General features: G+C 49.9%; 2 protein-coding genes across 2 annotated transcripts in view; one reads left to right on the forward strand and one right to left on the reverse strand.

Annotated features, from left to right (window-relative positions):
• Positions 1-11,793, reverse strand: part of LRRC36 (leucine rich repeat containing 36) — a 45,274-nt gene extending 33,481 nt beyond the window's left edge. The window contains exons 1-3 of the mRNA XM_054048951.1: positions 11,715-11,793; positions 5,978-6,105; positions 3,239-3,431 (exon numbers count right to left, since the gene is read on the reverse strand). Coding sequence (XP_053904926.1) covers positions 3,239-3,431; positions 5,978-6,105; positions 11,715-11,784 — 391 coding nt within the window. The 5' untranslated portion in view covers positions 11,785-11,793. The remainder of the gene's footprint in view (positions 1-3,238; positions 3,432-5,977; positions 6,106-11,714) is intronic.
• An 83-nt stretch (positions 11,794-11,876) lies between these two features.
• Positions 11,877-15,727, forward strand: part of KCTD19 (potassium channel tetramerization domain containing 19) — a 58,699-nt gene continuing 54,848 nt past the window's right edge. The window contains exon 1 of the mRNA XM_054049250.1: positions 11,877-12,002. Coding sequence (XP_053905225.1) covers positions 12,000-12,002 — 3 coding nt within the window. The 5' untranslated portion in view covers positions 11,877-11,999. The remainder of the gene's footprint in view (positions 12,003-15,727) is intronic.

The raw sequence follows: 15,727 nt of genomic DNA on the forward strand, positions 1-15,727 counted from the left end.
TTAATTTCTAAGATTCTGATAAATTGCTTTATCACTCATTGCCCAAATTTGTGTATTTAGTGTCACCAAGAAACATAAGATGAATGCACTAAATTTTTTTGTTTGTGGGAGTGGTAGCAACTGTTTAAATTAAGATTACATAAACAACTCCACTCTACCCTCCCTCCCCTTTTCAATTACTTATGACTTTCTTAAACTTTCACTTTTCAGGCTGTAATTTTCAGACATGACGCTAACGTGTGCTAGCTACACGTCAGATAGCTCTGCCAAGCTAGCCTAGCTCGAGTAAAAGGAGCCACATTGCAAAGTAACACTCAAGTTGCTGTGTCCACAGAGCTGGAGCTTCACTCACTCATGTCTGGCACTAAGGATTTGTCTATGTGGTGCGGTAATGCGCTCTACGGGGTTGTGATTTCTAAAGTGCACTAACATGTAGCGCATTAATTGGGCTGCACAGACCCTGCTGGTGGGCTTTAACGTAGGGCTGTCTGAAATAGTATTACGTTAAGATGCATTATGGAACTTTTCGTGTGCACCTGCATTGTCTACACAGATCAATGGATGCACAACACATTAGTGTGCTTTAGAAATCACAACCCCGTAGAGCGCATCACCCCACCGTGTAGTCAAGCCCTTAGATGTCGGGGGCCATATACCAAGGCTATTGGCACTGCAGTAAGCTGACGGTGGTGGTTTTGGCACCGGGACAAAAACCTGTGGCTAGAGGGATGTTTGTGGGGTTAAGGGCAGAACATTGGAAGGGGAGGCTACTGGAAGAGTTAGAGCACAAGCAGTGGGGCCTAGCAGCCGCCAGCCTTTTGGAGTGAAGGGTCTATCAACTCAAGACTGAAAGAAGGTACAGTCTGCTCCCCTTCCTGTCACTGGGTGTGCTGTCATCCTGTGACTAGTAAACAGTGAGATCTCACCTTTCCCTGGCAGGTAAACCCTGTGTCAGAGTTCTAGGCTGAAACATGGAGATCTCTGACTAAAAGATACATTAGCTGCTGGGACTCTCAGCAGTGTTCTAGACTGGGGTTGTGGGTAAGTAATACAGCGTGTGCTGTGCACTTGGGGTGCTTCTATCGCGCATAAGTATCCAGGAACATTTTGCCCATAATGCTGAAATTATCACCTCATTGTCCCTTCATTCATTCAGAAATTTATATCAGCACACATGAGCAGGCACCACTCCACCATAAACAATCAGCAGGTCTGAAGATGACAAAATGCAAGTCTCTCAAGCTGCTGAAAGGCCCATCAATGGAACCCCTGTTCCTTAGCAAAACTCCAATCCCTGTTACGCTAAGCCAAAGATTTTCAAATGGCTTCCCAATTCAATAAGTCTTTTAGTCTAGGTCATGAAGCTTTCCAGACTCTGACTCCAGCTGAACATTGGAGGGAAAAGGCCCAGAGGCGTGGCTCTCCACAGAGAACACCCCTCTGCCCACCATAGACTGTCTAACCCAAGGAACCAAGAAGATTGTAACTCCTGCAATAGCATATATTAGAGAGAGATCTCCTAGATGGGAGAGTCCCATTCAGGGCTTTAAAAACCATAACTAACACCTTGAATTGCACTCAAAGAATAATCCGATATCCCAGTACAGAGCACTGGTGTTACATGCTCAAAGCAGGTCACCCTCCTTAAGAAGTGAGTTACACAGTATTCTGCACCAGTTGAAATCTTCAGGTATTTTTCAAGGATAGCCAGAAGTAGAGCACATTTTCGTCACTTGGCTAGGCACATGATGAGCTGAGATGTCCCTCTTTCTCCCTGTTCTTATTCCCTTACTCTTATTAACTCCTCTTTTCTTGCCATTCACTGTCATCCCACCTCACCCAACTTAAAATTAATAACTCGACAACAAAACATGTAACTAACACAAAATCGAGTATTCATTGGTTTATATGTTATAGCCCCATCCCCACCCCTTCATTTGTTTAGGTCTTTTAAATCCTAAGCCCTCCTGGGCAGGAACAGTTTGTGTTTGTAGGACCCAACACAATGTGTCCCAAATCCCCCAATATGCTACCGAATTACCTGAGCCAATTTGATGGTTGTTACAGAGGCCGTGAGACCCCAGATGAATATAATAAAATCAGTGTAGACACGCTGACAATACAATTGATAACAAGCACTCCTGGTGAGGACCCACACCACTATTACAAGGAGCCAAGCGTGTGTGCACACCAGAGATTTAATAACTGTGGTGTCTGTATGCTGACTTAAGTTAGGTCGACAAAGTTTTGTCATGTAGACATGGCCTAAGTTACTCAAGGCTCTTTAAAATTTTAGCCCAAGTATACATACTTACCTTAGTCCATTTTGGGGTTGGAGTGCCTCATACATGCCAAGATGGGGCAGAATTATTAGCCACACTCCTCCCTGACTCATAGTCGCTGTGCACTGAATTGAGTATCCAAACGGAGAAAGGCTAGGCCAACATAGGGCATACTTCACTTTACAGTCTACTGCCATGGCAACAGCCTCCGAAGTCAGACATACTGCTTTGACTTCAGCTCTTTCACATGGATTCTATAGTGAAGTCATAAACCTGCTTTTATCTTCAATTATTTCCATAGCAACAGACTGCAACATGATAAATTCAGGATGAAGACTTAATTCTAGCATAAAGTGATGCTGGGGTCTAATCAAGTACCTTCAAACAGTCGGAAAAACACAGAATTATAAAAAATTAAACTGGAGAGCAGCTCTGCCCAGACTATAGAAATAGTCCTTACACACAGCAGAAAAGATTGTAGACTAGGGCTGAGCCTTTGAGAAGCAACACAGGAATAAATAACTTTGTGGCTGAATCCGCATTACTAGGAGCGCCTTATGTTTTTCATTTGCTATGCTGAGGATTTCAATTTGTAGTTGTAAATTTGTAAAGTTACATTTATACAATTGTTTGTTTTGATTTTCTAAGAAAAGGAAGGAAAAATACTGAGCTGTTAAACTTGAAGAGCTTATAAGTTCTCTGAACCACAACTATGGGAACTGTAGAGATTACCAGTTTTGCCAGCTTTACCTGCAGAACTTGGAAGAACCACAATTTGCATGATTATAAACTCAGCAAGAAGGGAGGAGCCTGAGGAGCTGATAAACGACATGGGAGAAAGGCTCCTTCCCAGGGTGCGTATGAACTGCCACAACAGTTTATGTCACTGACCCAGTAATAATGGATTGCTGCTATTGAATACCTTTTCTTCAGCATTCAACAGTAATCTCTCTCACCCAGTTTTTCCAGGGCTTGTAGCGTGTAGACAGTGAACAGTCTATAATCTGATTCTTTTCTGGTAACGGGGTTGAGGCGCAGATCCAGCTCTGAGAGGACTGGTAATGTTTGGAGACGTGACACTTCCAGCAAGGATGAGATATGATTGTAATATAAATTCAGATTTTGTAACACATATAAATATTCAATACCCTGTAAGGAGAAAAACAAAGTTATATATTTAAAAGAGTAGCAGCATGGTATAGTCTTTAGAGCACTGAACAGGGAGACTTCCTCAGACTTACTGTGGCACACTGGTCAAGTCTTTTACATTCTTTGTACATCGATTTCCCTATCTGTAAACTGGTGATAATTATACTTATATATAGCTCGGTAAAGCACTGGGCAGGGGCGGCTCTAGGCACCAGCAAAGCAAGCAGGTGCTTGGGGCAGCCCATTTGCAGGGGCAGCAGCCGGCAGGGATCCAGCATGGGAGCTGAGAACCAACAGGGGGCCATGAGAGCTGTAGCTCCTTGGTTAGCTCCCTGCCTATAGAGCCAGCCCTGGAGCAGGGAAAGAACTACATTTTCCAGCATTCCCTTGGCCGCTATCAACAAGAAAGGGAGGGTGAGGAAGTATGTAGCTGAAACCTCATGCTGCAGCTTGCTGTGAATGGAGAGCTCACTGCTAGAAGTGGTGGTCCTGTGAATGGGGAACAAGTGTGCCCAAGGAGTAGAAGGCTTTAGATATCCCCTTCAGAAGACATCCCCAGCCTGGATTAGGGATACTGCTGTGACTTCACCTTGCAGCCCCCCAAAGAAGGAATTGGGGGGACTAAATGGACAGTGCACCTCTCTATCTGAAGCCTAGCAAGGAAGGTACGTGGATCTCACTAGAATTTAAAATGAAAAGTAAGGGAGGGGAGGCTCTGCTAGAGGACTTGGGCAGCTTTAGATACCGTACCAGGCTCATAGGAGGATTTCCACTTCTGAGCCATGGAAGCAGAAATTGACTTTTCCTTTCCAGATTTAGCTAATATTCAGAAAGGGAATCTAGTACCTGCCTTCCAGATTTGAACACCCTCAAAATTTAGGCGTGCTCAAGCTTAATTTGGGCAGCTGTTACTTTATTTCTCCCAAATCAAATATACTGATCCACTGTAACTTGCTGTAGAAAAAGTAGGATAAAATTGAGCAAGAAATGCTTCCCAGTGGTTATTAGGACTAGAGTTACTATTTTCAACAGCCATTGACATTTAAAAAAAATTTTTTAGTTTTATTTGTTTAAAAGGAAGACCGTGATATTGCATTGGCAAATTTCCCCATAGAAACAAAGAGTGGAACAAAAAAATAATAAAGGCACCTCAACTTTTCCTCATTTATGGAGGACAGTTTTATAATATGCATCCAGATATCCTCCAATCACACAAGCTGAAAATTGTTCCACTTTACTAGAGTTCTGTAACCATATGGGAACCAATCCTGTCTGTGTTCTGTGCACACCCAAAATTCCTGCTGAATGACCCACCCTGGGAGTGAGTTACCAGTCACCCAGGGCTGGGGTAGAAGGAGGGTGCAGTTGGTGGGGGAGAGCCCAGGGCTGGGGCATCAGGGTGTGTGTGGGTGGAGGAGGCATAGGTGGGGGGGAAAGGGAGGAGCCCAGAGCTGGGGCAGTAGGGGGTGCAGGTGTGTGTGAGGGAGCCCAGGGCTGGGGCAGCAGGGGGGTGTGGGTGGGGGGGAGCTCAGGGCTGGGGTGGCAGGGGGGTATGGGTTGGGGGGGGCTCAGAGCTGGGCAGCAGGAGGTGCGGGTGGGGGGAGAGCTCAGGGCTGGGGTGGGGGGCAGCCAAACATTTTTTTGCTTGGGGCAGCAAAAAACCTAGAGCTGGCCCTGGCACTGGGAGATATTCAGATAAAAGGCACTCTAAAAGGACTATTATCCTGTGATCTAAATAGAGATGGAAAGCAATACAGGATAACCTCTGATAAGCAAACATCATTTAGCCAATCAGTTCTGAATGGGTTCACTTTCTCCCAATTGCCTTTCACAGCACATGTGGTTTACCACACACCCATTTGTCTGAATATTTTGGAGAAATATTCATTTCTGCTGAACTTGGGGAGGGGGGGACTTTTGTTACCTGGAAAGGTGATTGAACTCTGCGAGTGACCCAGCTGTAGTAAGTGGAAATGGAGGGAGGGAGCTGGAGCACCACAATGGGGTGCTTGGGAGGTGGCAAGCCAGCCATACTTGCTAAGAGAAGTTTGACTGCAGAGAAAGTCAACCCAGAGGAAAAGGAGCTCAGAAAAACTGTAGAATGCTTAGTCTGAACTGAGGAGCTGGACATCTTTATGAGTGCTTGTCTACTCTGCTGACAAGGGAGGTACAACTTTGGGGGGTTTTTTGGTTGATACTATGTAGTCAGGAGCGAATCCCTTTGGGTGTTTTTGGTTCATTGTTTTTTTCCCCTTGCTTTGTCATGAGGGAGAACTTGAATTGCTTTTACAGGGCCCAAATTAATTTCTCCACCTCAAAGATGGAAACAGAACTCTTTGCCTGGAGGAATGGGACTGACGGGTTACCAAAAGGGTAATCATGAAAAGTTTTCCCTGCCTGAGGTGAAAGGAAACCAGTTTGTTTTAATCAGGCTATCGGATTGACTAGATTTAAAAAAAAAATTAATTGTTAATCCTTTATAACACCAAACCTCTTACAAAGTCTCTTGAGGTTGTAGAGAGTTCAACAGAGAATGGGGAACTTACCTCTAGACTGACAATCATATTTCTGGACAGATCTAACGATTGCAAACTTTTAAAATTTTTGAAGGCATCTCCAAGGGAGTGGATTTTCCCTTCATATGTTCCCTGCAGTGAGAGGGACTCCACCTGTTCTGAAAGGAAAGAACTTGTAAAGGTCCTAAGGTCTCTCCTAGTTTTCTAAAAACTGAATGTAACTTATATTTTAGACTGTTCAATAACTCCAGTTTCATCAGCTGCTTGTATGTGCAAGAGCCTGACCTCTTCATTTTTAGAGGTCTCTCTTGTTCAGTAACAGTGAGCTGAAGTGCCCTTTTTTTGAGAGAAAATCTGACCCCGCTAGAATTCTGCGGTGAATGCCCCAACTGCCCTAGAAGAGGGGGGGAAATCACAGTAGTACTTTCTTTAAAATAACCCTTATTTCAGGACTGTAGTGTCCGGACCCACCATAGAAAACTGACTTATGTTGCAGGCGTCATACCCTTTAGAGCTCCACAGGGGAACTAGCCTGGAGGGGAAATGGGCAATTTTGGCTTATATAGCGCTCTATTCTGCTGGTGTCTGTTACCATGATACAACATTATCTACACTAGAGGAAATACTCTGCACTGGTAAAGTAAGTGGGTGAGTCCTTATTTAAAAAAAAAAGTGCCATAACACACTTCTGGTACTTCCTCAAAAAGTGCCAGAATGGTGTTCCAAAGCATGCTGGCATGACTTGACCCCTGGGTAGAGTGTTTACTCCAAGTCTGCCATGCCCTGCTGGCTTCTCACCAAGTTTCTCTTCCAGTTGTCTATCAGCATCTGGACACACCTTGGTCAATCTTGAGCTACTACTGTCATTCGAGTCATAACATGAAGACTGTGGCAGGGTGGACTAGTCCAGAGGCCCCCTGCTGGAGGCCTCGTGGCCCTGTGTCTCCCTGCCCCAAAATAGAGCAGCGAGAAGTCCTCCAGGCAGCCTAGAGGGGCTGCAGAGGAGCAGCCAACCAGAGGGGCTGCTGGAGTGACCAGTAAGGGGCCAGATAAAAGGCAAGCAACAGAGCAGAGTCTTCAGTTGCCCTGTGGAGCCTGATGAGGGAGGACTGGGGGCTTGGCTGGCTAGACAAACAGGACCAGGACCATGGACAGCTCACTGCAGAGAGCTTACCAGACAGAACCACCCAGGGAAGGCTGCCAAAGACTGGGTGCCTGGCTGTCTGGATAGAATAGCAGCAGGACCACAAAAAGGTCAGGGTGGGCAGGCTGAGCCCGGGGGATGAGTCCAGGACCTGGCCAGACCAGGCGAGGATACCAAGATGAGTCCTGCTAATCTGGTTGCAGACTGAGCCCAGGGAGGGCTGCTGAAAAGGACACCAGCTGAGGGTACCAAGATGGGCCTCGGCTGGGTGGTTGAAGAAGGCAGTGCCTCTGGAAAGAAGCCTGAGAGCTACGGCCCCATACCAGGGCCAGGATAAGAACCCAGGACTCCATACGCTGGAAGCGTGGGCAGTGTATGCAGGGCTGAGTTGCCGAAGACTTGCTGAGAGAACGATTGGCTGTGGGGTGCTCACGAGAGGCAAGTGCCACCCTGTTGAAAAAACTAAAACCAAACACAGGATCACACCCAACCAACCAAAGGGGGCCGCCCGCATGATGTGGGTGCCACCCCTGAAAAGAACTGTGATTGCAGGTACATCGGCCAAAGAAAGGGGGCACTCATGAGACATGGGTGCCAACCCCATTACAAAGACCACGCGTGGATACGCTTTGCAAGAACTCAGTTGGAAGAAAGCAACATTTAAGGGATTTGCTGCAAAAGGATTTTGCTGTAAATTAAAGACTATGAATTTCTTCCACAGCAGCTCAGCCTCAGCCTAGAGTTTGTTTGCACTGAACCTTAGAAGATTTGGTCACCTGACAGCAGGTGATAACTGTAAATTGTTATGATCGCTCCCTTCCTGTGTGACCTGATCATGTACTATACCTAGGGTCCCGTTTTTAAAGGGACAGTCCCCCTTTTTGGGACTTTTTCTTATATAGGTGCCTATTAGCCCCTACCTCCTGTCCCGTTTTTTCACAGTTGCTATCTGGTCACCCTAACTATACCTGGCTTAATGTGCATCCTTTCTCAGCATCTCTGGATGTCAGGAAGTAGTCTGTAGTTCTCTCTCCTTTGATATGGCTAACATTATGCAGCTACAGCAATGAAAGAAATTGAATCCTTGCCATTAATCTGTTGACTGTGTATACTCAATTGATCTCACTACAGCCAACTACCATAACCACACATTGACTGTGTAGCCAGCCTTGGGAACATTCAGCCAAGAATTAATTTCTATTCAGAGCAGGGCTTGACAACTCCTCTTGACAGTGTTGCTAGTAGGCATGTTTTCCTGGCAACTGCCATAAACTACAGCTGCCAGCCCTTATGGCTACAAACAAAACTCCTCAGTCATAACCAGAGTGTAACAGATGCAGTGCTGTCTGTGTGAATTTGCAGATAGTGCCAGTGCCTTTTCATAGAAATCGAATCTCAGGGTTGGAAGGGACCTCAGGAGGTCATCTAGTCCAACCCCCTGCTCAGAGCAGGACCAAGCCCCAGACAGATTTTTGCCCCAGATCCCTAAATGGCCCCCTCAAGGATTGAACTCACAATCCTGGGTTTAGCAGGCCAATGCTCAAACCATTGAGTTTGCTGCTGTTCAGAGCCATTCCATGCAGCAGCTGAGTGAAAACTAACCTGGTTCTGCTCAGTTTTCACTACTGCTATTCAGTATCTTGTGGCCAACCATGAAACTGACAAAAGTCTAATCAATGCCACTTTGCTGCTGCTTGGCAGAATGAGGGGATGGAGCTGTGTGCTGGAGAAGAAAACAGAAGATAAACAGACTAGGGAAGGATAAAGTAAGAAACCCCCATGCAACAGCAGGAAGGCTGAGGGAAGGATAAGGGGACACAAACCAACCCTTGCAGCAACCAGGAAGCTTCTGAATGAGAGGGATGAACAGAAAAAGACTATTCATGCTTGCCTCACACAGCAGTTTGGGGACTGGAAGGGGTTGGCCTCTCACCTGGGTAATGACATGGGACAATAGGATGTTCTCACCTTTCACACAGGCATTTGGCTAGTGGGATTAGTCCTTTGTGATGTGTATGGTGAAATTTCACCACTCCTATGTGTGAGCAGGTGTGTAGTAGTGGGTGCATGGATGGGTGTATAATACGAGAGGGCACAGGAGGAAGGTGAGAGAAAATGTAAGGGCTTCAAATCAGCCAGAATAGGGATTCAAATCTGGATCTATAGGAGTGCCCTAATTACTAGGCCAGGGCTACACACACGCCCACAATGACTGTCTTTATATAAGGCTCAATGTGGTGGACTCAGGACATGCCTACTGCATTGGGCCCTGCAGGGGAGATAGATGGGGAAAAGCCTAGCTTGAGAATCCTGCCAGCACTTAGTTGCCAAGTGTCAGGACGTAGGTGGCTCTGCTCGTGCCCAGTGGCAGAAGCTTAGGCACCTAGGAACTTCAGCTGGCAGTGGAGCAATGTTTTTTGTGATGAGAGTGGGCCTAAATGTTGGTCTTAGGCACCCGTAAGAGGGAGTTAGCCACCTAAGTCCTCTTGTGAATCTAGCCATTGGGGTGTGTGTGTGTGTGCGTGCGTGCCTTCCTGCTGTTTATTGTTCATGAGTTGTCATACTCAGTGCTGATAGTATTTGCAGCATGCAAATGAGTGTGCCAAAGGAGAGACATGTTTCTCTGACTGCATAGACCACCAGAGAGATTGAACAGACTATGCATCATAGTTCTGACTGTCAGATTTTTCCACTTCAAAGATCCCTCTGAATCATACTACTGTTTTGTATCTGTGCACACTACTGCACGATGAACTAGAAAATGCTGCTAATACTATGCAGGTACTGTTTGTTCCCCACTATGTGCTTGCAGCACTTTGTCTATAGGAATGTATCACTTCACCAGGGCTTGTGGATCTTACACAAATGAGACTTTTGTGAGGGTCCCCCTGTCCATTACTATTTCAGCTATTGCCATGAACTTCAATTTTTTTATGGAAGTATGTAGGTACTAACAACTGCCAGGTAATGTATCAGAACCAGCATTGTACACTTCTATATAACCTGAGGCTGACCTCCCACTATTACAATGGACTGGCATATGGTTTCATATCAAAAGGACACCTTTTACTATTATTACTAAACTATTTAATTTGTCATACCTCGATGCATCATAAAAACCAGTGATGCTGGGGCTAAGCAAGCACAGATGTTGCCTTATGGAGTATGGGAAACTTGTCACCCTTATCTTATGTGCATGGCTGCAGCGTGCACCTGTACAGATGGCTACTAGCGCACATGCCCTGTTGAATGAGCGTAACTTCCTGGACGGTCGGGCCTGGTACTCATGTGCAATCACTGCTCCCTGGGTTCCTGTGCTTCCAACCATCATGGTTCCACAAACAGCCCTGCCTAACCCAGTGTCCCTCGTACCCTGTTGTGCCTCACCACCCTACCAGCTGTCCCAATACCAGCCCCTGCTGCAGCCCCCAAATACCCTGTGGCCCTGATTCCTCCCCCATGCCCCAAACCCCTGCAGCTGCCCCCAAATACCCTGGAGCCCCAATTCTCCCCCCATGCCCTAAACCCCTGCTGCTGCCCCCAAATACCCTGGAGCCCCGATTCTCCCCCCATTCCCCAAATCCCTGCAGCTGCCCCCAAATACCCTGGAGCCCCGATTCTCCCCCCATTCCCCAAATCCCTGCAGCTGCCCCCAAATACCCTGGAGCCCTGATTCCTCCCCCATGCCCCAAACCCCTGCTGCTGTCCCCAAATACCCTGGAGCCCCGATTCTCCCCCCATGCCCCAAACCCCTGCTGCTGCCCCCAAATACCCTGGAGCCCTGATTCCTCCCCCATGCCCCAAACCCCTGCTGCTGCCCCCAAATACCCTGGAGCCCTGATTCCTCCCCCATGCCCCAAACCCCTGCTGCTGCCCCCAAATACCCTGGAGCCCTGATTCCTCCCCAATACCCCAAACCCCTGCAGCTGTCCCCAAATACCCTGGAGCCCCGATTCCTCCCCCATTCCCCAAACCCCTGCTGCTGCCCCCAAATACCCTGGAGCCCCGATTCCTCCCCCATACCCCAAACCCCTGCAGCTGTCCCCAAATACCCTGGAGCCCTGATTCCTCCCCCATGCCCCAAACCCCTGCAGCTGCCCCCAAATACCCTGGAGCCCCGATTCTCCCCCCATGCCCAAAACCCCTGCTGCTGCCCCCAAATACCCTGGAGCCCTGATTCCTCCCCCCATTCCCCAAATCCCTGCAGCTGCCCCCAAATACCCTGGAGCCCTGATTCCTCCCCCATGCCCCAAACCCCTGCTGCTGCCCCCAAATACCCTGGAGCCCTGATTCCTCCCCCATGCCCCAAACCCCTGCTGCTGCCCCCAAATACCCTGGAGCACTGATTCCTCCCCCATGCCCCAAACCCCTGCTGCTGCCCCCAAATACCCTGGAGCCCCGATTCTCCCCCCATGCCCAAACCCCTGCAGCTGCCCCCAAATACCCTGGAGCCCCGATTCTCCCCCCATGCCCAAACCCCTGCAGCTGCCCCCAAATACCCTCCCTCCCCACCCCCAACCTCAAGCCCCTGCCCCAAATACCTGGGGGCCCCATTCTCCCCCCAGTACCCTGGTGTTGCCCCGTCAGCACTTCCCGCATCCCCAGGCCTGCCGGGGGCGGTACCTGGGCCAAGTCCCCGCAGCGCCGCCTGCTCCCGGATCCAGGCCTCGCTCAGCTCCAGCTGCAGCGCCATCCCCGCCTTGTTGCCGGGCAACGCAGCCAAACACCCGCAGCGCGCGCGCGCACCCCGCACCGCGAGCGCGCGCCAAGGACAAGGCACGCGCAGAGATCGGACAATGGAGGGCGCGCGCAGCCCCGCGACAGGGCCCGTTACTGGAACCTCAGTCCAGCCCCCTCCCGCCCCGCCCCGCCCCGCCCCGCGCGGGAAGAGGGGCCGCCGCCTTCGCCATGGTATGAACCATGAAGGGGGAGGAGAGAGCGGCCCCCATGGGATCAAAGGGGGGAGGAGAGAGCGGCCCCCATGGGATCAAAGGGGAAGGGGCAGCCCCATGGGATCAAAGGGGGGAGGAGAGAGCGGCCCCCATGGGATCAAAGGGGAAGGGGCAGCCCCATGGGATCAAAGGGGAAGGGGCAGCCCCATGGGATCAAAGGGGAAGGGGCAGCCCCATGGGATCAAAGGGAGGAGGAGAGAGCGGCCCCCATGGGATCAAAGGGGAAGGGGCAGCCCCATGGGATCAAAGGGAGGAGGAGAGAGCGGCCCCCATGGGATCAAAGGGGAAGGGGCAGCCCCATGGGATCAAAGGGGGGAGGAGAGAGCGGCCCCCATGGGATCAAAGGGGAAGGGGCAGCCCCATGGGATCAAAGGGAGGAGGAGAGAGCGGCCCCCATGGGATCAAAGGGGAAGGGGCAGCCCCATGGGATCAAAGGGAGGAGGAGAGAGCGGCCCCCATGGGATCAAAGGGGAAGGGGCAGCCCCATGGGATCAAAGGGGGGAGGAGAGAGCGGCCCCCATGGGATGCAAGGGGAAGAGGGAACGAAGGCCCCCATGGGATCAAAGGGAGGAGGAGAGAGCGGCCCCCATGGGATGCAAGGGGAAGAGGGAACGAAGGCCCCCATGGGATCAAAGGGGGGAGGAGAGAGTGGCCCCCATGGGATCAAAGGGGGGAGGAGAGAGCGGCCCCCATGGGATCAAAGGGGAAGGGGCAGCCCCATGGGATCAAAGGGGGGAGGAGAGAGCGGCCCCCATGGGATGCAAGGGGAAGAGGGAACGAAGGCCCCCATGGGATCAAAGGGAGGAGGAGAGAGCGGCCCCCATGGGATCAAAGGGGAAGGGGCAGCCCCATGGGATCAAAGGGGGGAGGAGAGAGCGGCCCCCATGGGATGCAAGGGGAAGAGGGAACGAAGGCCCCCATGGGATCAAAGGGGGGAGGAGAGAGCGGCCCCCATGGGATCAAAGGGGAAGGGGCAGCCCCATGGGATCAAAGGGAGGAGGAGAGAGCGGCCCCCATGGGATCAAAGGGGAAGGGGCAGCCCCATGGGATCAAAGGGAGGAGGAGAGAGCGGCCCCCATGGGATCAAAGGGGAAGGGGCAGCCCCATGGGATCAAAGGGGGGAGGAGAGAGCGGCCCCCATGGGATGCAAGGGGAAGAGGGAACGAAGGCCCCCATGGGATCAAAGGGGGGAGGAGAGAGTGGCCCCCATGGGATCAAAGGGGGGAGGAGAGAGCGGCCCCCATGGGATCAAAGGGGAAGGGGCAGCCCCATGGGATCAAAGGGGGGAGGAGAGAGCGGCCCCCATGGGATGCAAGGGGAAGAGGGAACGAAGGCCCCCATGGGATCAAAGGGAGGAGGAGAGAGCGGCCCCCATGGGATCAAAGGGGAAGGGGCAGCCCCATGGGATCAAAGGGGGGAGGAGAGAGCGGCCCCCATGGGATGCAAGGGGAAGAGGGAACGAAGGCCCCCATGGGATCAAAGGGGGGAGGAGAGAGTGGCCCCCATGGGATCAAAGGGGAAGGGGCAGCCCCATGGGATCAAAGGGGGGAGGAGAGAGCGGCCCCCATGGGATCAAAGGGGAAGGGGCAGCCCCATGGGATCAAAGGGAGGAGGAGAGAGCGGCCCCCATGGGATCAAAGGGGAAGGGGCAGCCCCATGGGATCAAAGGGGGGAGGAGAGAGCGGCCCCCATGGGATGCAAGGGGAAGAGGGAACGAAGGTCCCCACAGGATCAAAGGGGGAACATGGGTCAGCCCTCCCCTGGGAGCATTGTGGGCAGAGGAGGGAGAAGTTGGGAGGGTTGCCAACTTTGTAATAGCACAAATCCGAACATCCCTGCCCTGCCCCTTCTCTGAGGCCCCACCCCGATCACTCCATCCCCCCTCCCTCGATTGGTCGCTTTCCCCCACCCTCCCTCACTCCCTTGCTCATTTGCACCGGGCTGGGGAGGGTCCCTTTTCCACCTGGTGTTCTGAGCAATGCATGAGTCAGTGTGCAAACATTTTCTCTGTTGCTCTCCTGACATGTAATTGTAATGGACTCCTCAGGTCACAGTTGAGGGCATCATGGTTGGTGTCTGCCCAGCCAGTTTGTCACTGAGGCCTTATCTGCACAGACTGGCACTGTGTCATTGCAATCAGGTGTGATTGGAGCTTTTAGTGCCGATCCATACGTAGATGCTTTCAAATCTTTTTTGTTTTGTTTAAACTGACTTGAGTTTGGGGCACTCTTCTCCCAAAACCAGCGTCCACATGCAGACCTGTGCTGAAATAGTTGGTGTGAATTGCAGTTAATTTCATAAGAACATAAGAACAGCCCTACTGGGTCAGACCAAGGTTCCATCTAGCCCAGTATCCTGACTACCGACAGTGACCAATGCCAGGTGCCCCAGAGGGAATGAACAGAACAGGTAATCATCAAGTGATCCATTCCCTGTTGCCCATTCCCAGCTTCTGGCAAACAGAGACTAGGGACACCATTCCTGCCAATTCTGGCTAATAGCCATTGATGGACCTATCCTCCACGAATGTATCTAGTTCTTTTTTGAACCCTGTTATGGTCTTGGCCTTCACAACATCCTCTGGCAAGGAGTTCCACAGGTTGACTGTGCCTTGTGTGAAGAAATACTTCCTTTTATTTGTTTTAAACCTGCTGCCTATTAATTTCATTTGGTGACCCTTAGTTCTTGTCTACTTTCTCTACACCAGTCATGGTTTTATAGACCTCAATCTTATCCCCCCCTTAGCCATCTCTTTTCCAAGCCGAAAAGTCCCAGTCTTATCAATCTCTCCTCATATGGAAGCCGTTCCATACCCCTAATAATTGTTGTTGCCCTTTTCTGAATCTTTTCCAATTCCAATATATCTTTTTTGAGATGGGGCGACCACATCTGCACACAGTATTCAAGATGTGGGCATACCATGGATTTATATAGCGGTAACATGATCTTTTCTGTCCTATTTTCTATCCCTTTCTTAATTATTCCCAACATTCTGGTCGCCTTTTTGACTGCCGCTGCACATTGAGTGGATGTTTTCAGAGAACTATCCACAATGACTCCAAGATCTTTCTTGAATGGTAACAGCTAATTTAGACCCCATCATTTTATATGTATGGTTGGGATTATGCTTTCCAATGTGCATTACTTTGCCTTTATCAACATAAAATGTCATCTGCCATTTTGTTGCCCAGTCACCCAGTTTTGAGAGATCCTTTTGTAGCTCTTTGCAGTCTGCATGGGTCTTAACTATCTTTAGTAATTTTGTATCATCTGCAAATTTTGCCACCTGACTGTTTACCCCTTTTTCCAGATCATTTATGAATATGTTGAATAGGACTGGTCCCAGTACAAACCCCCGGGGGACACCACTATTTACCTCTCTCCATTCTGAAAACTGACCATTTATACCTACCCTTTGTTTCCTATCTTTTAACCGGTTACCAATCCATAAGAGCATCTTCCCTCTTATCCCGTGGCAGCTTACTTTGCGTAAGAGCCTTTGGTGAGGGACCTTGTCAAAGGCTTTCTGAAAATCTAAGTACACTATATCCACTGGATCCCCTTGGTCCACATGCTTGTTGATCCCCTCAAAGAATTCTAGTAGATTGGTGAGGCATGATTTCCCTTTACTAAAACCATGTTGACTCTTCCTAGGCAAATTATCTTCATCTATATGACAATATT

This window comes from Malaclemys terrapin, chromosome 14, assembly GCF_027887155.1.
Source record: "Malaclemys terrapin pileata isolate rMalTer1 chromosome 14, rMalTer1.hap1, whole genome shotgun sequence".
Classification (NCBI taxonomy): Eukaryota; Metazoa; Chordata; order Testudines; family Emydidae; genus Malaclemys; species Malaclemys terrapin.